This window comes from Paramormyrops kingsleyae, chromosome 8 (genome assembly GCF_048594095.1).
Source record: "Paramormyrops kingsleyae isolate MSU_618 chromosome 8, PKINGS_0.4, whole genome shotgun sequence".
In the NCBI taxonomy this organism is placed as follows: domain Eukaryota; kingdom Metazoa; phylum Chordata; class Actinopteri; order Osteoglossiformes; family Mormyridae; genus Paramormyrops; species Paramormyrops kingsleyae.
The window spans coordinates 11,607,311-11,622,361 of record NC_132804.1 but is presented as its reverse complement, the minus strand read 5'-3'; the positions used below and the strand labels follow the sequence as shown (position 1 = coordinate 11,622,361).

Genomic DNA, 15,051 nt, shown 5'->3' with positions numbered 1-15,051 from the left:
ACAAGAGGCTCTCACTTAAACTCAAAGCGACAGGTATTTTAGGAACTGTAGCGACTTGGATTGATAACTGGTTAACGGATAGGAAGCAGCGAGTAGTTATAAGAGGCTCGATGTCACAGTGGGCCTGCGTTCATAGTGGGGTACCGCAGGGTTCAATTTTAGGACCACTTTTGTTCCTAATTTACATAAATGATATAGACACCAATATATACAGTAAACTGGTGAAATTTGCAGATGACACCAAGGTGGGTGGTGTAGCAGATACTGAACTAGCGGCTCAGCAGCTACAGCGGGATCTTAATTTAATTAGTGACTGGGCTGACACCTGGCAGATGAAATTTAACATAGACAAATGTAAGGTACTCCATGTAGGGAGCAGAAATATAAAGTACAGGTATTTTATGGGACCTACTGAAATAAAGGTAGCTGATTATGAGAAAGACCTTGGTGTGTATGTTGATGCTTCCATGTCTCATTCTCGCCAGTGTGGGGAAGCAATAAAAAAGGCCAATAGGATGTTGGGGTACATCTCCAGGTGTGTGGAGTTTAAGTCAAGGGAGGTAATGCTAAGATTATACAATTCCTTGGTGAGACCTCACCTAGAATATTGTGTACAGGTTTGGTCACCATATCTTAAAAAGGACATAGCGGCCTTAGAAAAGGTGCAGCGTAGGGCCACAAGAATGATTCCTGGTCTTAGAGGAATGTCATACGAGGAAAGGTTATTTGAGCTAAATCTGTTCAGCCTCAAGCAAAGGAGACTGAGGGGGGACATGATCCAGGTCTATAAGATTCTAACAGGTTTGGATGCTGTTCAACCGAATAGTTACTTCAGCATTAGTTCAAATACAAGAACTCGTGGCCATAGGTGGAAATTAGCGGGAGAACATTTCAAACTGGATTTAAGGAAGCACTTCTTTACACAGCGTGTAGTCAGAGTATGGAATAGTCTTCCTGATAACGTAGTGCAAGCTGAATCCTTGGGTTCCTTTAAATCAGAGCTAGATAAGATTTTAACAACTCTGAGCTATTAGTTAAGTTCTCCCCAAGCGAGCTCGATGGGCCGAATGGCCTCCTCTCGTTTGTATAGTTCTTATGTTCTTATGTTCTTATGTACACCACATGAGTTTTACTGTGTGTACATTGCAAATGTGTTCTCTCCTATGGATTTTGAGGTCTTATCAATTCCTTGCCCAGTTCTTGAAGAAAGAGTCATCTGCTCGGAGCGTTCCTTTGTTCCAATATGGACTCAGTGCCATCCAGATGACAAAGGCTTTATAAGCGGAGATGTCCAAGATATGGACAATATTACAGGTAGCCAGTGTAGGGTTCTTTCTGCAGTTGTAGCCACTCGCCAACTTATCCAGGCAGGGGTGTTGGTGGGGCATGGATACCATGACAAATTCAGGGGGTGCAGAATTTGTAGGGGCCCCAAAATCCACCCCCCTCCCACTTGGTAAAATTAAGTGAGCAATTGAAAGTGCCAACATGAGCAGGGGGCCCAAGGTCATGTTTTATCAGGGGGCCCTGGGGAGTGACAGCTGCATGCTTTCTGTCATTAGTGTTACATCAGATGATTATTCTGCCAAAAACTAAATAGAATCTGATTACCGGTAATCCAATGGGACAGATCACAAACCTAAAAATTTTCAACAATCTTATACAGCAAAAATTAGTTATTTTTTGGGCAAAGTAGTTAGCTTATGACACAGCATTGGCCGAACATAAACAAATATACGGTCCCAAGAACTCTTTGTTATTTCCTTCTCAAGAAGAGCAGTAATCTCCTGGACTGTCTACCACTGTACGTTGTCTCATAGGGATGAATAAGACTGGAGAGGGTTAGATCTACTATCTGGAGTCAAATAAGTGGCTTTGCAAAATCGAATGGCATTGGACCTCCTATTGGCTGGCAAAGGAGGCTTCAGTGCCACAATGGCGAAGGAATGTTGTACATATGTTTCTGACTCATCTCAACACGTGCAGGATCTGGAGGACGTTGACCATAGGCAGATATCTGAAATTTATAAGCAGCATGGCCTGTTCGGGTACAGCTGGGACAGCTGGTTTTCTTCACTAATCCTTGGTTTATCTGGTTTCTCTCGTATGTATGGTTATAATCTTACTGTTAAAATGTGGTTCAGCTTCTCTCACCTCAAGGGCCAAGTCCGTTATGTTCCTGCATCCTGCACCGACCCCTGCAGAACCCCTGATTCCACTGTGGTTCTTAGCTGCCCCATCCGGCCCAGCAAGCTCTCAGGTCATCATAAACGTAGTCAATGCCATGACGGAGAACCGCCTTTGCTCTCTTCCCTATATGAATTCATGGGTGTGCCTTATTACCCAGAATGGAACAAAGATTTTTCGGGAATGGCGTCTGGGTCTAATGTCTTGTGAACAATGTGGGGTTTCACGTGTTCAAAAGGGGGGAATGTGGAAGGAAAATTGAAAGTGTCACATCCTGCCTATCTGCCCCTCCTGTTTCTCCCTAGTGTGGTTCTAACGAGTTAAATTAAATTAGAATGTAATTAAATGGTGTTATTTCATTTTATTTGTAATTTTGGGGGGATCATCACGCTTAGGCAATGTGGAGGTTGTGTTTTTATTTTATCGTTATCATTTTCATTTTCTTTTTGGCAGGAAATACCTCCCATGGCTATTTGCACTGTCTGTAAAGCACCTTGAGCTGCATTCAGATGTATGAAAGTTGGATCAGCTGGGAGAAAAAGAGTTAAGATATATGCAGCTCATCTCTCACTCTGTCTGTCTCTCTCCACTGACTGCCTTAATCTCATTTTCAATCTTCCACTCAGCTATGTGTGTATGTGGGTGTGTGTATGTGACAGACAATAAGGAAAAGGTAAATCATTTAACCTTGCTGGACATCAGTACGGTCACTGGAATACGGCTGGTCGAGCTATTAAGAAGTAATTAATGAAATTATTAAGAATATATGAAAGAGTCACGAATCCAAGCCCAGCTGCGCTCAGAAAGGGTAAGTTGATTCAAGAATGAGTTTTCAGAGTCTCTGTCTGCCAGCTAGAACTGGCTGAACTGGTATCGCCAATAGTCAGGAAGTCTTGCATCAGACAGTAGTGAGACACTGAAGCACGAGTTCTTGAGCTCCATAATGTGCATGTATGTCGGTCTTTTATAAGTTCCTCCTGGCCATCTCTTTGTCACAGATGCTGCTAATGTTTGCTTTGGATCAGGTAACTTTTCCTCCTTTTATGTAACGATTTACTTGTAATATTGTGAAACGGGTGTTCTGGCGTCTGATCTGGAAAATTTGATAGCGTAAGAGATGCTTCGATCACTGGTACCAATAAATTCAAGGCTTCAAAACTGACAATGTTCAAGTTAAACAAACTGGTCTCAGTTAGACGCTCCTACCACTGAGAATGACAACAACATTGTAGATGTGTGTGCATCTGGAGATGAGTGAACGGACTGCAGGTTATATTACAATATGACAGGTCGATCTCTTTTAATTCAGATGTACATCTTAGATTTTATAATAGATTTTATTTTCTTTTCTGTAATGGTCATCAACTTAATTGCAAATCCATCAAGCAAAATGTTTGTTCTATCGACATCTGTAAGTTCCATGTTTTTGATGTTAGAACTATGTTGACCAAGAATTGGCTGACATCATGCTTTTCTTGGTTTTCTTTGCAGCCCCACCAGGTCTGAGACCATCTAGGTTTCCCTCAGAGCCAGGAAACCCTCCTGCCAGGGAAATTAGTATCAGACGACCTGATTGGATCCAGTAGCAACATCATGGAACTGGAAAAGCCTTCGAATGGCGTCCATTACCCTGAGCAAGTGACCATTGAAACTAGGTGAGATGGGCCTAGTGATGAAATAAAATGGAATAAAAATCAACAGGATTGTGTCATAGTAATGTAGTATTATTTCTATTGGCATAAGTTGTAAATAAATATGTTTGAAAACTAAAATTGAATAGGTGTACAGATGAAGATGTGACTGCTTTGCCAAGGTTTCATGATGCTGAAGCCACTCCAGAAGAACGTGAGGAGTTCCTGCCTCATAAGCCTGATGAGCAAAACCAGAGTCAGTTTACTGATGTGAGTATAGGTGTCCTTTAAACAAAGAGGAAAGAGTTATATTTCCCTGCAGAACAATATCTCAGTATACAGTAGATCAGAATATTTGGTGAATGCTGTAAAAAGATCATTTTGAGAATTATACAAAATAAAGCACAAGAAATAAGCACGTTAGAATTTCCCCTTTGTAAAGTTGGTTTCTTTGTCCAAATGCAGTTTGTTGGAAAGACCTCTTTGGGAATGTCCATCTTCAACCTCAGTAATACCATCATGGGTAGTGGAGTTCTGGGCTTGGCATACGCCATGGCCAACACTGGAATCATCCTCTTCGTGTAAGTAAACTAGCTGAAAGTGTCCACACACACACGCATACTGCAAAAGACCAGTGGCCTGTACTACGACGTGGGGTTACTGGCTTATCAAAGGTAACTTGTCGAATTTAAAGTACCACAGTTTTAATGGAATTCATATTTGCTCACTTACATTTTGCCCAGACTACCTTAAATCCGACAAGTTACCCGGATAAGCCAGTAACCTCGCTTCATAGTACAGGCCCCAGGTCTACTGCTATCTGTTGGGAAGTCAACGGGAGCTTCAATATATCTCTGCCATTTAATGTTGCTCTGCATGGTTCACTAACAAACTGATAAACGTACTAAGTGAAGAAACAGGAGTTTATAAACCACAGCTGCTGGTACAGCCAGGCATTGTCAGTCACAGCCTGGTTTAGCCTAAATAGAAAAGCAGGCAAAGCAGTTGTAATTAACAGTGCACATCTATCCCACTTCACTGTGGGTTTTGTAGGTGTTAGACATGCATAATAGAGCTGTGGAATTAGCACTACATGGTGTGTGCAGTCTGTCCATGCCTGTCTGTGCTCTTCAGGATTCTGCTGACCAGTATCGCCGCCTTGTCTGCTTACTCAATTCACCTTCTCGTGAGAAGCGCCAGTATTGTAGGTAAGCTGCTCATTTCATGCATTATATCACAGACCCCACCTGGCTGGGTAAAATGCACACACTGTTCCACCAGGCTTCATTTAATAAGATTAGCATAGATGACCAGCTAATCTATCTGCTATGTTCCTCAAGGATAAAGTCTTGCTACATTTGTAAACATGCAGATTACTTACATGGTATAAATGGTCTGCACACACAGACTGTTTATCTTCAATGGATCTTTCAATGACTTGTTAATAACACTTGTTCTATGGTTTATCTGACTCACAGGGATCCATCCCTATGAACAGCTGGGTAACCAGGCTTTTGGTGCTTGGGGGAAAGTGCTGGAGGTTTGTGTCATCACCATACACTACATTGGAGGTGAGTTGCACAAGTTGGAAGAGCATCTGGCCTCCCAACTGCCAGAAGGCTGTGAGATTACTATTCCAGAACAGGGAGATAATGCTGCTACCCATTAGGATAACCAATAGGGAGTTAATTTTGTGTATTAACTTAACTGCGGTGCCTCAGGTAAACTTGACTTAGCCCCTCATCTTTTAAATAGCTAGAAACTTCCCTGGTCAGCGCGTTGGTGGAATAGCGAGTTACTGAACTGGATGGGTTGGTGACATTTTATGAACGCCAAATATGTGTTGCATACACTGATTCCTAATAAAAGTACACTATTATAGAGCTACAAAGATGCAATTCCATGCTGTAAACTGGCTCCGGAGCTTCCCGCCATGTTGCGATGTTCTGAAGCGTCATGGAGTGGGCGTGCTCAGATGGTTAAAGGCGTGTTCACGCCAAATTCCAGCTGACCAATAGACGTGTAAGCAGCTAAGGCCCGCCCACAAGCATTCCATAAACAAAAAAAAATTGCAGAAGCAAAAAAAAATAAAAATTCAAAAGCAAAGAAAAGCATTCCAGAAGCAAAACAAATTAGAGAAGAAGGAAAAAAATGATTTTATTCAACTTTTTTGATATTTGGAAAATATATTTTCATTCTGATGCTTAATGATTTGCTTGCGGTTTTCAAAATTTTGATTAATACTTTTGGCACAAAATTAACTCCATAAACCTATACTAGGGGAAAAACCACACACAGGACAAACTCGTTCTGAAAACATCATAGAGTCATGTGACCAACACTGGATGCTCTGTGTTGTGCTGTGATGTGCTGGCAAGCCTGAAAACCATGATCATTTAGGACTGGACGATATGGCAAAAATTTATATCACGATATATTTCTTAATTTTGGTCGATACGATATAATTCCGATATCGATATGGACAATATTAAAAAGCCTCAGGAAAAAACTGCCGAGGACACGCACAATGGTTGTCTGCAAACTGAATTTGCAAAGTCTATAATACCTCCAGGCTCCTCCTATTAAAATTATATAATTTTTTTTTAAAATAAAAACAGTACAAAAAAAAAGGTTCACTTTTTATTTGTATTTAGCCTTAACAAACAAGAAATGTGAAATAAACTATCAAATAAATAAAACTCTCAGACTCAGCTTATTAACAATAATATATTTCCATTTAAACTAGAACAGGCTGATTATTCATATACAGTCGAACCCGGTTATGTCGCCGGCCTAGGGGGTTGCCAAAAAGCGTCGAGATAACCGATGATCGAGATAACCGAAAACCAATATGGCAGCAATATATTAGCATGTGCTTGAAATGTATTTATGTGCGTTAATAACTGAGAATGTACATGCACGGGTTTTTGGTGTTTTTGGCATTGCCGCGATTTGTTTGACGCGATCGGCATGCTATAAATATGTACATACATCGGGGCCGGTTCTAGACATGCATATATGAGGGGGCAGACAGAAATGTGAAGGGGGCACATCGTGGCGACAAAGGCGGGAAAGGGGTGGGGTGGTGCTCTGGATAACTGTTTTTGTCATGTAATTGGATTGCACTTTGTCAGGCCTCTACCCTAAGACCTGTCCAACTTGGGTGTCCCACCTGAAGGCTAAGCTTCTGCTGGTGTAGCTCTTAGGGTCACTGAGGCACGCAAAGCCCCTGACCACAGTAAGGTGGCAATCCCTCAGGGGGAAAACTGAAAAGTAAAACAAAAAATAAAATTAAATATTCCTCATCAGATTAAAAACAAGACATTTACCTTAATTGGATGGCCTATATCAAACATATTTGAACCCAACAAAACACTTTTCACTATTGCCAATATTACCAAAACTAAAAAGGGTAGGCTAAGTTATGAAAAAGAAAAAATCAATTCACCGAGTCTTGAAATATAAAACTGAAAAATAGGATCGGTCAGGGTTCATTTCACTACATGTTGTACTTGTTATAACTATGTATGTGACGAATAAAGAATCTTGAAATCACAACGAACAAGTCGCTCAATGAGAATGAATGACGTAACCGACTGGCTAAGCTGCTTCTAGCGCCAAGGTGGTTCAAATGGTACGATCCACACTAGGGGTGTCTAAAATCGTTTTACATAAAATTTTCCTACAAGGTGAGGTTATCTTTCTTAAAAAAAAAAAAAAAAAACAAGAACAATGTTAATACCCCCCCCCCAAACTGCTATTTTTGTCACAGTACAGTTACAGTACCACCCGATCAAGACCCCCCCAAATAGACAAAAATAATTCGAACCATGATCTCACGAGTCGCTATGATTTTGACGAGAGAGATTGCTGCTTCCTCTAAACCTCCCGCAATCACGCAGCTCATTTCGCTCTGCCCTGCCTACTGAGAAACTGGCTCATTTGCATACTAACAGTGATTGGATGTTTAGCTGGGGGGAGGGTGAGTGGGGGATCTGCCGAGTGCTGCGTGAGCCCGCGCACAAACAGAACGCGGAGGGAAAGAGCGAACAAGAAGTGAAACTTATCATCTCGTTTGTGCCTTTTTCAGTGGATTTTTCAGCTACTGTAGTAAATCTTGTCCATATTCAGTTTGTGGGTAATTATTATTTTCTTCCTCAACTTCTAAAAGTTTGATTTAAGGGGGCAGGACGTTTGCTTAAGGGGGCGTTGCCCCAGCGTAGAGCCGGCCCCGACATACATGTTGGCTAACAAAAGGCATACCACCAACTAACAGCAGAGATTTACCAGTATACAATAAAAACCACCGTCGTTTCTTGATACAAACCTTTAATTATATTCTCCAACATTGAAAACACAAAGATCGCTCACAAAATCACAAAAAACCTGCGGGGTGTACTGTAGTTCGTTTTTACAAAAAGCTAACCAGTGTCAAAATTAAATTCACGAGTCATTTCGCTCTGACACAGCTCTGAAAAGTATCATACACGTGGTTACTATGGTTTCTTTACAAAGTCTAAAATGCTTTGTTGCTTTTGCTTTTAACAGTCTGCTTGAAAACAAATGCTTCAATATTATTTATGCTGTCTAAAAAAGTTTTACCTGGATCACGTTTCACAGCTGCGTTGTTAAGCAAATTACCATGCGAATGCGATTTGAATACTGTTTAGCACTTGTGATACATTTTTAAAAGCCGGTGAATATATATAATATTCAAATGTATATCGAAATATTGGAAATGTGTTTAAAAATCGTATCACCGTTATCGAAAAAAATTCTATCGCGATATATATTGATATCGAATTATTGTCCAGCCCTATGATCATTATCCATGAAATAAATTATATCCATGTAGACAATATTCACAGATCAGGCCAGGAGTATATATACTGAAAGGAGAGTCCATTTCTGTTATGGTTTTCAAAGCTGTTGGTCTTTTTGTCTTCAGCCATCTGCAGCTACCTCTTCATTATGAAGTCTGAGCTGCCACTGGTTATTGGAACCTTTCTGGGAACCCCATCCAACTCCGGGTGAGTGCTGGACCAGTCTGGCCCAGTGGGTGTATGGTAGTGATTAAGCAATAGGTCTGCCTTTAACAATCCTGAATTGCAAAAATCCTACAGAGCTATTTTTTGTTTCCTATTCACTTTGCTTGGTTTAATTTACACTGATAAAAAAAAGGTAAACATCCAGAAGTAATGGTCTGATTTGGATGTCGTTTGGTACACGTGCAGACCATAAATGGGTATGTAAATGATTTGATTTGCAAGGAGCTGGTTTGTCTAGTCACCAGACACAGAGGATGCCTTGTAGATCCATTAGACAGCATCATCAGCACTTTATGGAGTTTGATAGGTGTTGCATTGTGGGTTTGAATGAGGCTGGGTGGTCGTATTGTGCAATTGCCCGGCCCGTGGGACATGGAAATGGAAGCAATGGGAACATGAGGGCACCCACACACGTCATGAAGATTCCGGTTGCGCAAGACAGACCACATCAAGGCAGGATCGTCGTATTGTGCACCAAGCATTACAGAACCCCAGGACATCTGCGTCTGCCATCTGGACACAGGTATTGGACTTTCTACAACACTCTGTCATCCTGCACTGTGTCACGATGACTGACATCAGCCAGACTATGGGTTCACAGTCCCATGCGTAGTCTGCCGTTAACACCAGCCCAGAGACAGCTGCGTTTGGAGTGCTGCTGTAACCAGGAAGCATGGACTGATGGACAGTCTTTCAAAAAGACAACGCCTGTCCACACACAGCACATGTGTCTATGAACTGCCTATGTTATGTTGAGGTCCTCCCGTGGCCAGGAAGGTCCCTTGATTTTTCCTCAATGGAACATGTGTGGGATCAGCTCGGACATCAACTCAGACCCAGTGCCAATCTGCAGGATCTCAAAGGCCAGTTACAACAGCTGTAGGCCGACTTACCGCAGGAGAGGATACAACGGCTGTATGACTCCCTTCCACACCATAACGCTGCATGCATCCAGTCCTAGGGAGTGCCACACCCTACTGACATGGGACCAGAAGTGTGCCCATACTGCCAACTCTGTTGTCCGTTTGATCTGATATTATAATCATTGCAATACAGTCACATGACCTTTCACCACTTGCAGATTCATTTAATTTCCACCAGTCCATTTGGGTTTTTAATTTTGTCACCGAGTGTATTTCCAACAAGCTAACCGATTATAACTAACTTTGATCTCATACAATTACAGTATATTGTGACACGGAACAAACCTGCTTACAAGCTGAACACTATTACGATGCTGCTATGACATTTCAATGAAAGCCAATGAGAGTGGTCCAGCATGATTTAGGATATAGTGGTCCTTTGCTGATGCACTGTGTCTTGTTCCCAGAGAGTGGTATCTGAAAGGGGATTACCTGATCATCATTGCCAGCCTATTTATCCTGCCTCTTGCTCTCATGCGGCAGCTTGGTGAGTTCATGATTCTTCTCCCCCTACTGTACATTGGTTGTTTCTCACATGGAACTCCTAATCTTCTGTGTCAGTGTTGAGTGTTACTGCGGACAAGCTGGTATTAAAACATTCCTTGAACTCAATTATGTTAATTTATATATTTTTTTCTGTTGTTTTTATCCTCATGAAACTACAGGATACCTTGGGTACACTAGTGGACTCTCCTTGATATGCATGGTGTTCTTCCTCATCTCCGTAAGTAGGGGAAGGGGGAATTAGGGGGAAATTAAGAACCATTATCTTTTATCGACACCAACAGCCAAGGAAGGCCTGTGTAAGCACTGGCAACTTTTGTGTCTTGTTTTGTAGGTGATCTACAAAAAGTTTAACGTCGGATGTCCTGTAGAAGATCACAACCTGACCCAACCTTTAACAGTTATGGTCAACAGCACCAGTGAAGACGATGTGTGCGAGGCCAAACTCATCACGTTTAACTCAAGGGTCAGACAGTTTAGGATGTTGCGATGCTTTCAAAATGCATGCAGGTCCTGGAGTACCTACTGAATTACTGTATTGTCCTTACCCGCATGTGTTTGGGTTACAGACAGCGTACGCCATTCCAATTGTGTCATTTGCCTTTGTCTGCCAGCCAGTGGTTCTGCCCATCTACACGGAACTCTGGAAGTGAGTCCATCAAACAAACCGACCTCATTTTAATACTCATAGGATTTGAAGAGCTGGGGATGACATGGGAAGTTTAGCTAAGGCTAGATCTGGGATATCTAATAAAAAAAGTAAAATTATTTTGAATAAGTCCCCTACCGTCTGCAAAGAGAAAATCTCACTTCTAGAAGTGCTTCTCATGGCAAGTTAGTATAAAAATTAATCCCTTTTAATTTTTGTCGTCATTAAACAGTTTCACTTTTGTTTTCTATGAAAACCTATACAATTGTGAATTTTTTATATATGAATGCTAGTCAATAAGCTGCTGTTATTTTTGTATGTAGAAGTACACGTCATTGACAGATTTGACAATCACTAAGGAGTTCTGCATTTCTCCATCTCTGCCTTTCTTCACCAGGCCCACGAAGAAGCGCATGCAGAGAGTTGCTAACATCTCCGTCTTAGCAATGTTTGTCATGTACCTTCTCACAGCTGTCTTTGGCTACCTCACCTTCTATGGTAAGCAGAAGGGAAAGGCATTATAAACTCATTATGTAGCCCTATGCAAATGACATTGTAATGGATGCTTTAGATAACCTGCAAGATGACAGAGATGCTCTGGTTTTGGACTTTCTAATAACTTGGTTTGGTTGATTTTGTGCATAGATAAGGTGGAGTCGGAGCTCCTCCATACCTACAAGGGAGACAATGCAGACCACCTGATTCTGTGTGTGCGTTTGGCTGTGCTCATGGCTGTGACCCTCTCAGTGCCTGTGATCATCTTCCCAGTAAGGCCCCTTCCATCCTCTTGATTGTGTATGGTATTGCAAGTGTGGACAAGGTTGCAGTATTGATACTCCTCACTGAACTTCTCCATAGATCCGGAGAGCCCTGCTCCAACTCTTCTTTGATGCCAAACATTTCAATTGGGTGCTTCACATCAGCATTGCAATCGGCCTGCTGGTCCTTGTCAACATCCTGGTTATCTTGGTACCCAACATCAAAGACATCTTTGGAGTCACTGGTCAGTTTTAGCTCTTCATCAGGTTTCTAGATACCAACTTGAAACACATCTAGGAAGGTTTTCATGAACTGATGGATGTTTATTCAGAGAGATGACCCTCCTGACCTGACCAAAGAGTTCCATGTCTCTTTCTTTCCAGGAGCCACATCAGCGCCCACCCTGATCTTCATACTTCCAGGAATATTCTACATAAGAACTGTCCCTGAGAATCTGGAACCATTGAACTCCAGACCAAAGATTCAGGTACATCCTGTTCCGGAAGAGCAGCACTTGCTTGCAGTGTGTAATTAATCACACTAAGATGTTTTCTCATTTATTCTCCACTTTCGACGTCAGGCTGCCTGTTTCGCAGCTGTAGGATTCTTGCTTATGGTGGTCAGCATATCCCTCATCATTATGGACTGGGCATCTGGAGGACAATAAACACATCACCTTCAGCCAAAGTCATGAAGGCAGGACAGCACATCCCTACCCTAATGGAGTGCCAGTCTCAGTCATGCACGCCTTTGGCTTTGATAAGGATGAGAAGGGTAATAAGGATGTTGAAGAATAACAGAAGGATACATCCGCCACAGTGAAACTATCCAACCAAAATGGTCAAATCAACTGCTCTGGTATCAGCATTTTTATCAGAAGCACAATTTTATGAAAAATGTGGGAAGTTACATAACCCAGTACTCTAAACACTCGGCTTTCCGCTGCCTCTTAAATCAAATTGAGGCCACCGCAATCATCACTTTGCAAGGCTCACAAGGAACCCTGCGTGCTGAGGATGGTGAAGAAGGCGGGGCCAAACCTGGATCGCCAGTTCTTCGTGTGTGCCAGGCCACAGGGACACGCCTCCAACCCAGAATCCCACTGTAACTTCTTTGCTTGGGTGGATAAGGGCAAATAGCAAGGAGTGGCTTGGTAGGGGGAGTGTCTGAATGCATCAGAGATTCCATTGGTCAAACCTAGAGCTGGCCGGTATTGACAAAAATATTATCACAATTTTTTTTTGTATCGATCGATTTTGATAATTGTCATGATATTATTTCATATCATTGTTTCAGTTTCTAAAGATTCTGTCCTATTTGTTGATTTATTTTCAACAAATGGCACATTAACTATATACTGTAGATACAAAATTCCCTTAGAAATTTTGAAAAGTTATTGATTTTCAAGTACCCAAAGACTGCACGTACAATAGCTCAGATAAACAAGGGAATATAAAAATGTCCAAAACATTGTGTAAAACAGTTTAAGAGTGCAAATATTTAAAGTGCAAACAGAAAACCATGCAAACCAAGTTTGCATTGCTGGCAGCAAGAAATATCTACTTTTATTCTCTCTCTTAAAAATCTCGGTTAGAACAGTGTCTAAAATAATTTGCACTTTCTTCCTGTTACATAAATGAAGCGCACATTTGCTTATGTACACTACAGGTTTTTTACTAAGAAGACTAGCCTGTTCACTGTCTCAGGCTTGGCTGATGCCCTTTTGCAGATGACAATGTTGCCTCCTGTACTAAAAACCCTTTCTGAGGATGGACTGGTGGCTGGTGGACACAGAGGTAATGCTTTGCCAGGAGGCTCAAATTTGGAAAGGCAGTTGCATGGACTTTCCATCGTTCCAGAGGACTTGTTTCACTGTCCACACAAGAAGCTTGGAGGTAGTTTCAAGGAGTTCAGCTTCAGTCGACTGTGGTTTCTTGACAAAGCTTCCCAGTGTCTTCTGTTTTGGCTGGTTCAGGTATATTTATCTGAAAAAACCTCGATCTGAAATGATGTGCCCTATAGAGCAAGAGAATCTGATAAAGTATGCCGTTATAAAGTGCCCTTCTAGGGGAGAGAATGTGATGCAATGCCCTATAAGGTGCCCTTACAATGGTCTAAGCTGAACCTATGGAAACCCTTCTGATGGAAAAGGATGCCGTTATGAAGTGCCCTTCTAGGGGAGAGAATGTGATGCAATGCCCTATAAGGTGCCCTTACAATGGTCAAAGTGGAACCTATGGGAACCCTTCCAATGAAAAAGGGTGCCGTTATGAAGTACCCTTCTAGGGGAGAGAATTTAATAAACTTGAGGTGCCTTTCTGATGGAAATGACTCTCGAAGCGGCCTCTAGGGTGCCCTTCTTAGTTAACAAACATGATGAAGTGCCCTTATGATAGAGAAAAAAAAATATATACTGTTTAATATACAGTTTATACTGAAGCTCCGGCGAGATGGCTCCTCATAGCGGAGGTCATTGCATATCCTGGCATGCTTGCAGGCCCTGTTAATAGCTCCTGTATGAATGTGCTATTGTGAGTACTTGTGTGTCCCCGATTGTCATGTGTGCCCTTGGCTGTGTCATGCGTATGTGACTCCTGTTCGATCCTCGCAAACCTCTAGTTATTGTCAAACTACCCATGGTGTATGATCCTTACTGTCCGGTGTCAGACCTCACTGCGTTTCGTGGTGCAAAGTTGACGCAGGTGTGATTATTTGTATGCTATAGACTTATTTGCTGGTATAAAAGAGCGCGTTGTTTTTAAATCCGTGTCATTTCTCTCGCTGCGATGTCTGGGGCTGTTGGTGTTACAATATATTAAAACATTTGTATAATACATTGTGACTTGATTTCCTGGCATCTCGAACTTAGCTCATGACAAAACTTCATTCCAGCTAAGGACTGCCGGGAGTCTTCCACATATTCATAGTGGCTCCCTGATGCCCACAAATTGAATAACATATCCCAGGGCTAGACATAAGCCGCGGCACCGCGGCCAATGGCCGTCGTGCCTTTCAAAATTGGCCGCACGCCTCCTCAAAATTGAAGTACCTTACGGCCAAGATTGGCCTGCCTTTAATGTTTGTCTGGCCGTATGCCCCCTTTTTAACGAAAGTAACGTTCATTACACAAAAGACTTGCGCACGACACGGTCCACTTTACCTCGTCAACAATCGATGCATCTGTACTGAACCCGAACCCAACCTTCGATACGAGAAACGAGGTCGACCCGCACATCTCGTAATTCCCAACTACTGAATGAACAGCAATGAATTCTGGACTTAATTATCCAATAGAACTCAAGAAAGCAGATGACGTCATCAAATATAGCCAGAAATACAGCCGAGGCAAG

The 15,051-nt window shown here is 42.0% G+C and overlaps 1 protein-coding gene across 4 annotated transcripts; it reads left to right on the top strand.

Moving 5' to 3' along the window:
- The first annotated feature begins 2,736 nt into the window (after positions 1-2,736).
- On the top strand, positions 2,737-14,535 carry LOC111856974 (sodium-coupled neutral amino acid transporter 5-like). Of its 4 annotated transcripts, none has more exons than XM_072715221.1 (16): positions 2,737-2,995; positions 3,679-3,842; positions 3,968-4,088; positions 4,284-4,399; positions 4,953-5,026; positions 5,297-5,389; positions 8,767-8,848; positions 10,197-10,276; positions 10,455-10,513; positions 10,628-10,759; positions 10,863-10,942; positions 11,340-11,440; positions 11,588-11,709; positions 11,801-11,945; positions 12,085-12,188; positions 12,282-14,535. In XM_072715221.1, the coding sequence occupies exons 2-16, from the start codon at positions 3,781-3,783 to the stop codon at positions 12,366-12,368; spliced, it is 1,458 nt and encodes a 485-aa protein (XP_072571322.1). In that variant the 5' UTR covers positions 2,737-2,995; positions 3,679-3,780; the 3' UTR covers positions 12,369-14,535. The 4 variants fall into 4 exon arrangements, with proteins under 4 accessions (XP_072571322.1, XP_072571321.1, XP_072571323.1 ...); XM_072715220.1 differs by lacking the exon at positions 2,737-2,995 and adding an exon at positions 3,012-3,212; XM_072715222.1 differs by lacking the exon at positions 2,737-2,995 and adding an exon at positions 3,013-3,212 and having other exon boundaries at positions 4,001-4,088.
- Positions 14,536-15,051: the final 516 nt, after the last annotated feature.

What these genes read in the sequence shown, in the direction of transcription:
- LOC111856974 (XM_072715221.1), top strand. Translation starts at nt 3,781, where the DNA reads ATGGAACTGGAAAAGCCTTCGAATGGCGTCCATTACCCTGAGCAAGTG. An exon ending in TGCTCTCATGCGGCAGCTTG is followed by an intron (nt 10,277 to 10,454) that starts GTGAGTTCATGA and finishes ATGAAACTACAG; the next exon opens with GATACCTTGGGTACACTAGT. An exon ending in TGCCTGTGATCATCTTCCCA is followed by an intron (nt 11,710 to 11,800) that starts GTAAGGCCCCTT and finishes ACTTCTCCATAG; the next exon opens with ATCCGGAGAGCCCTGCTCCA.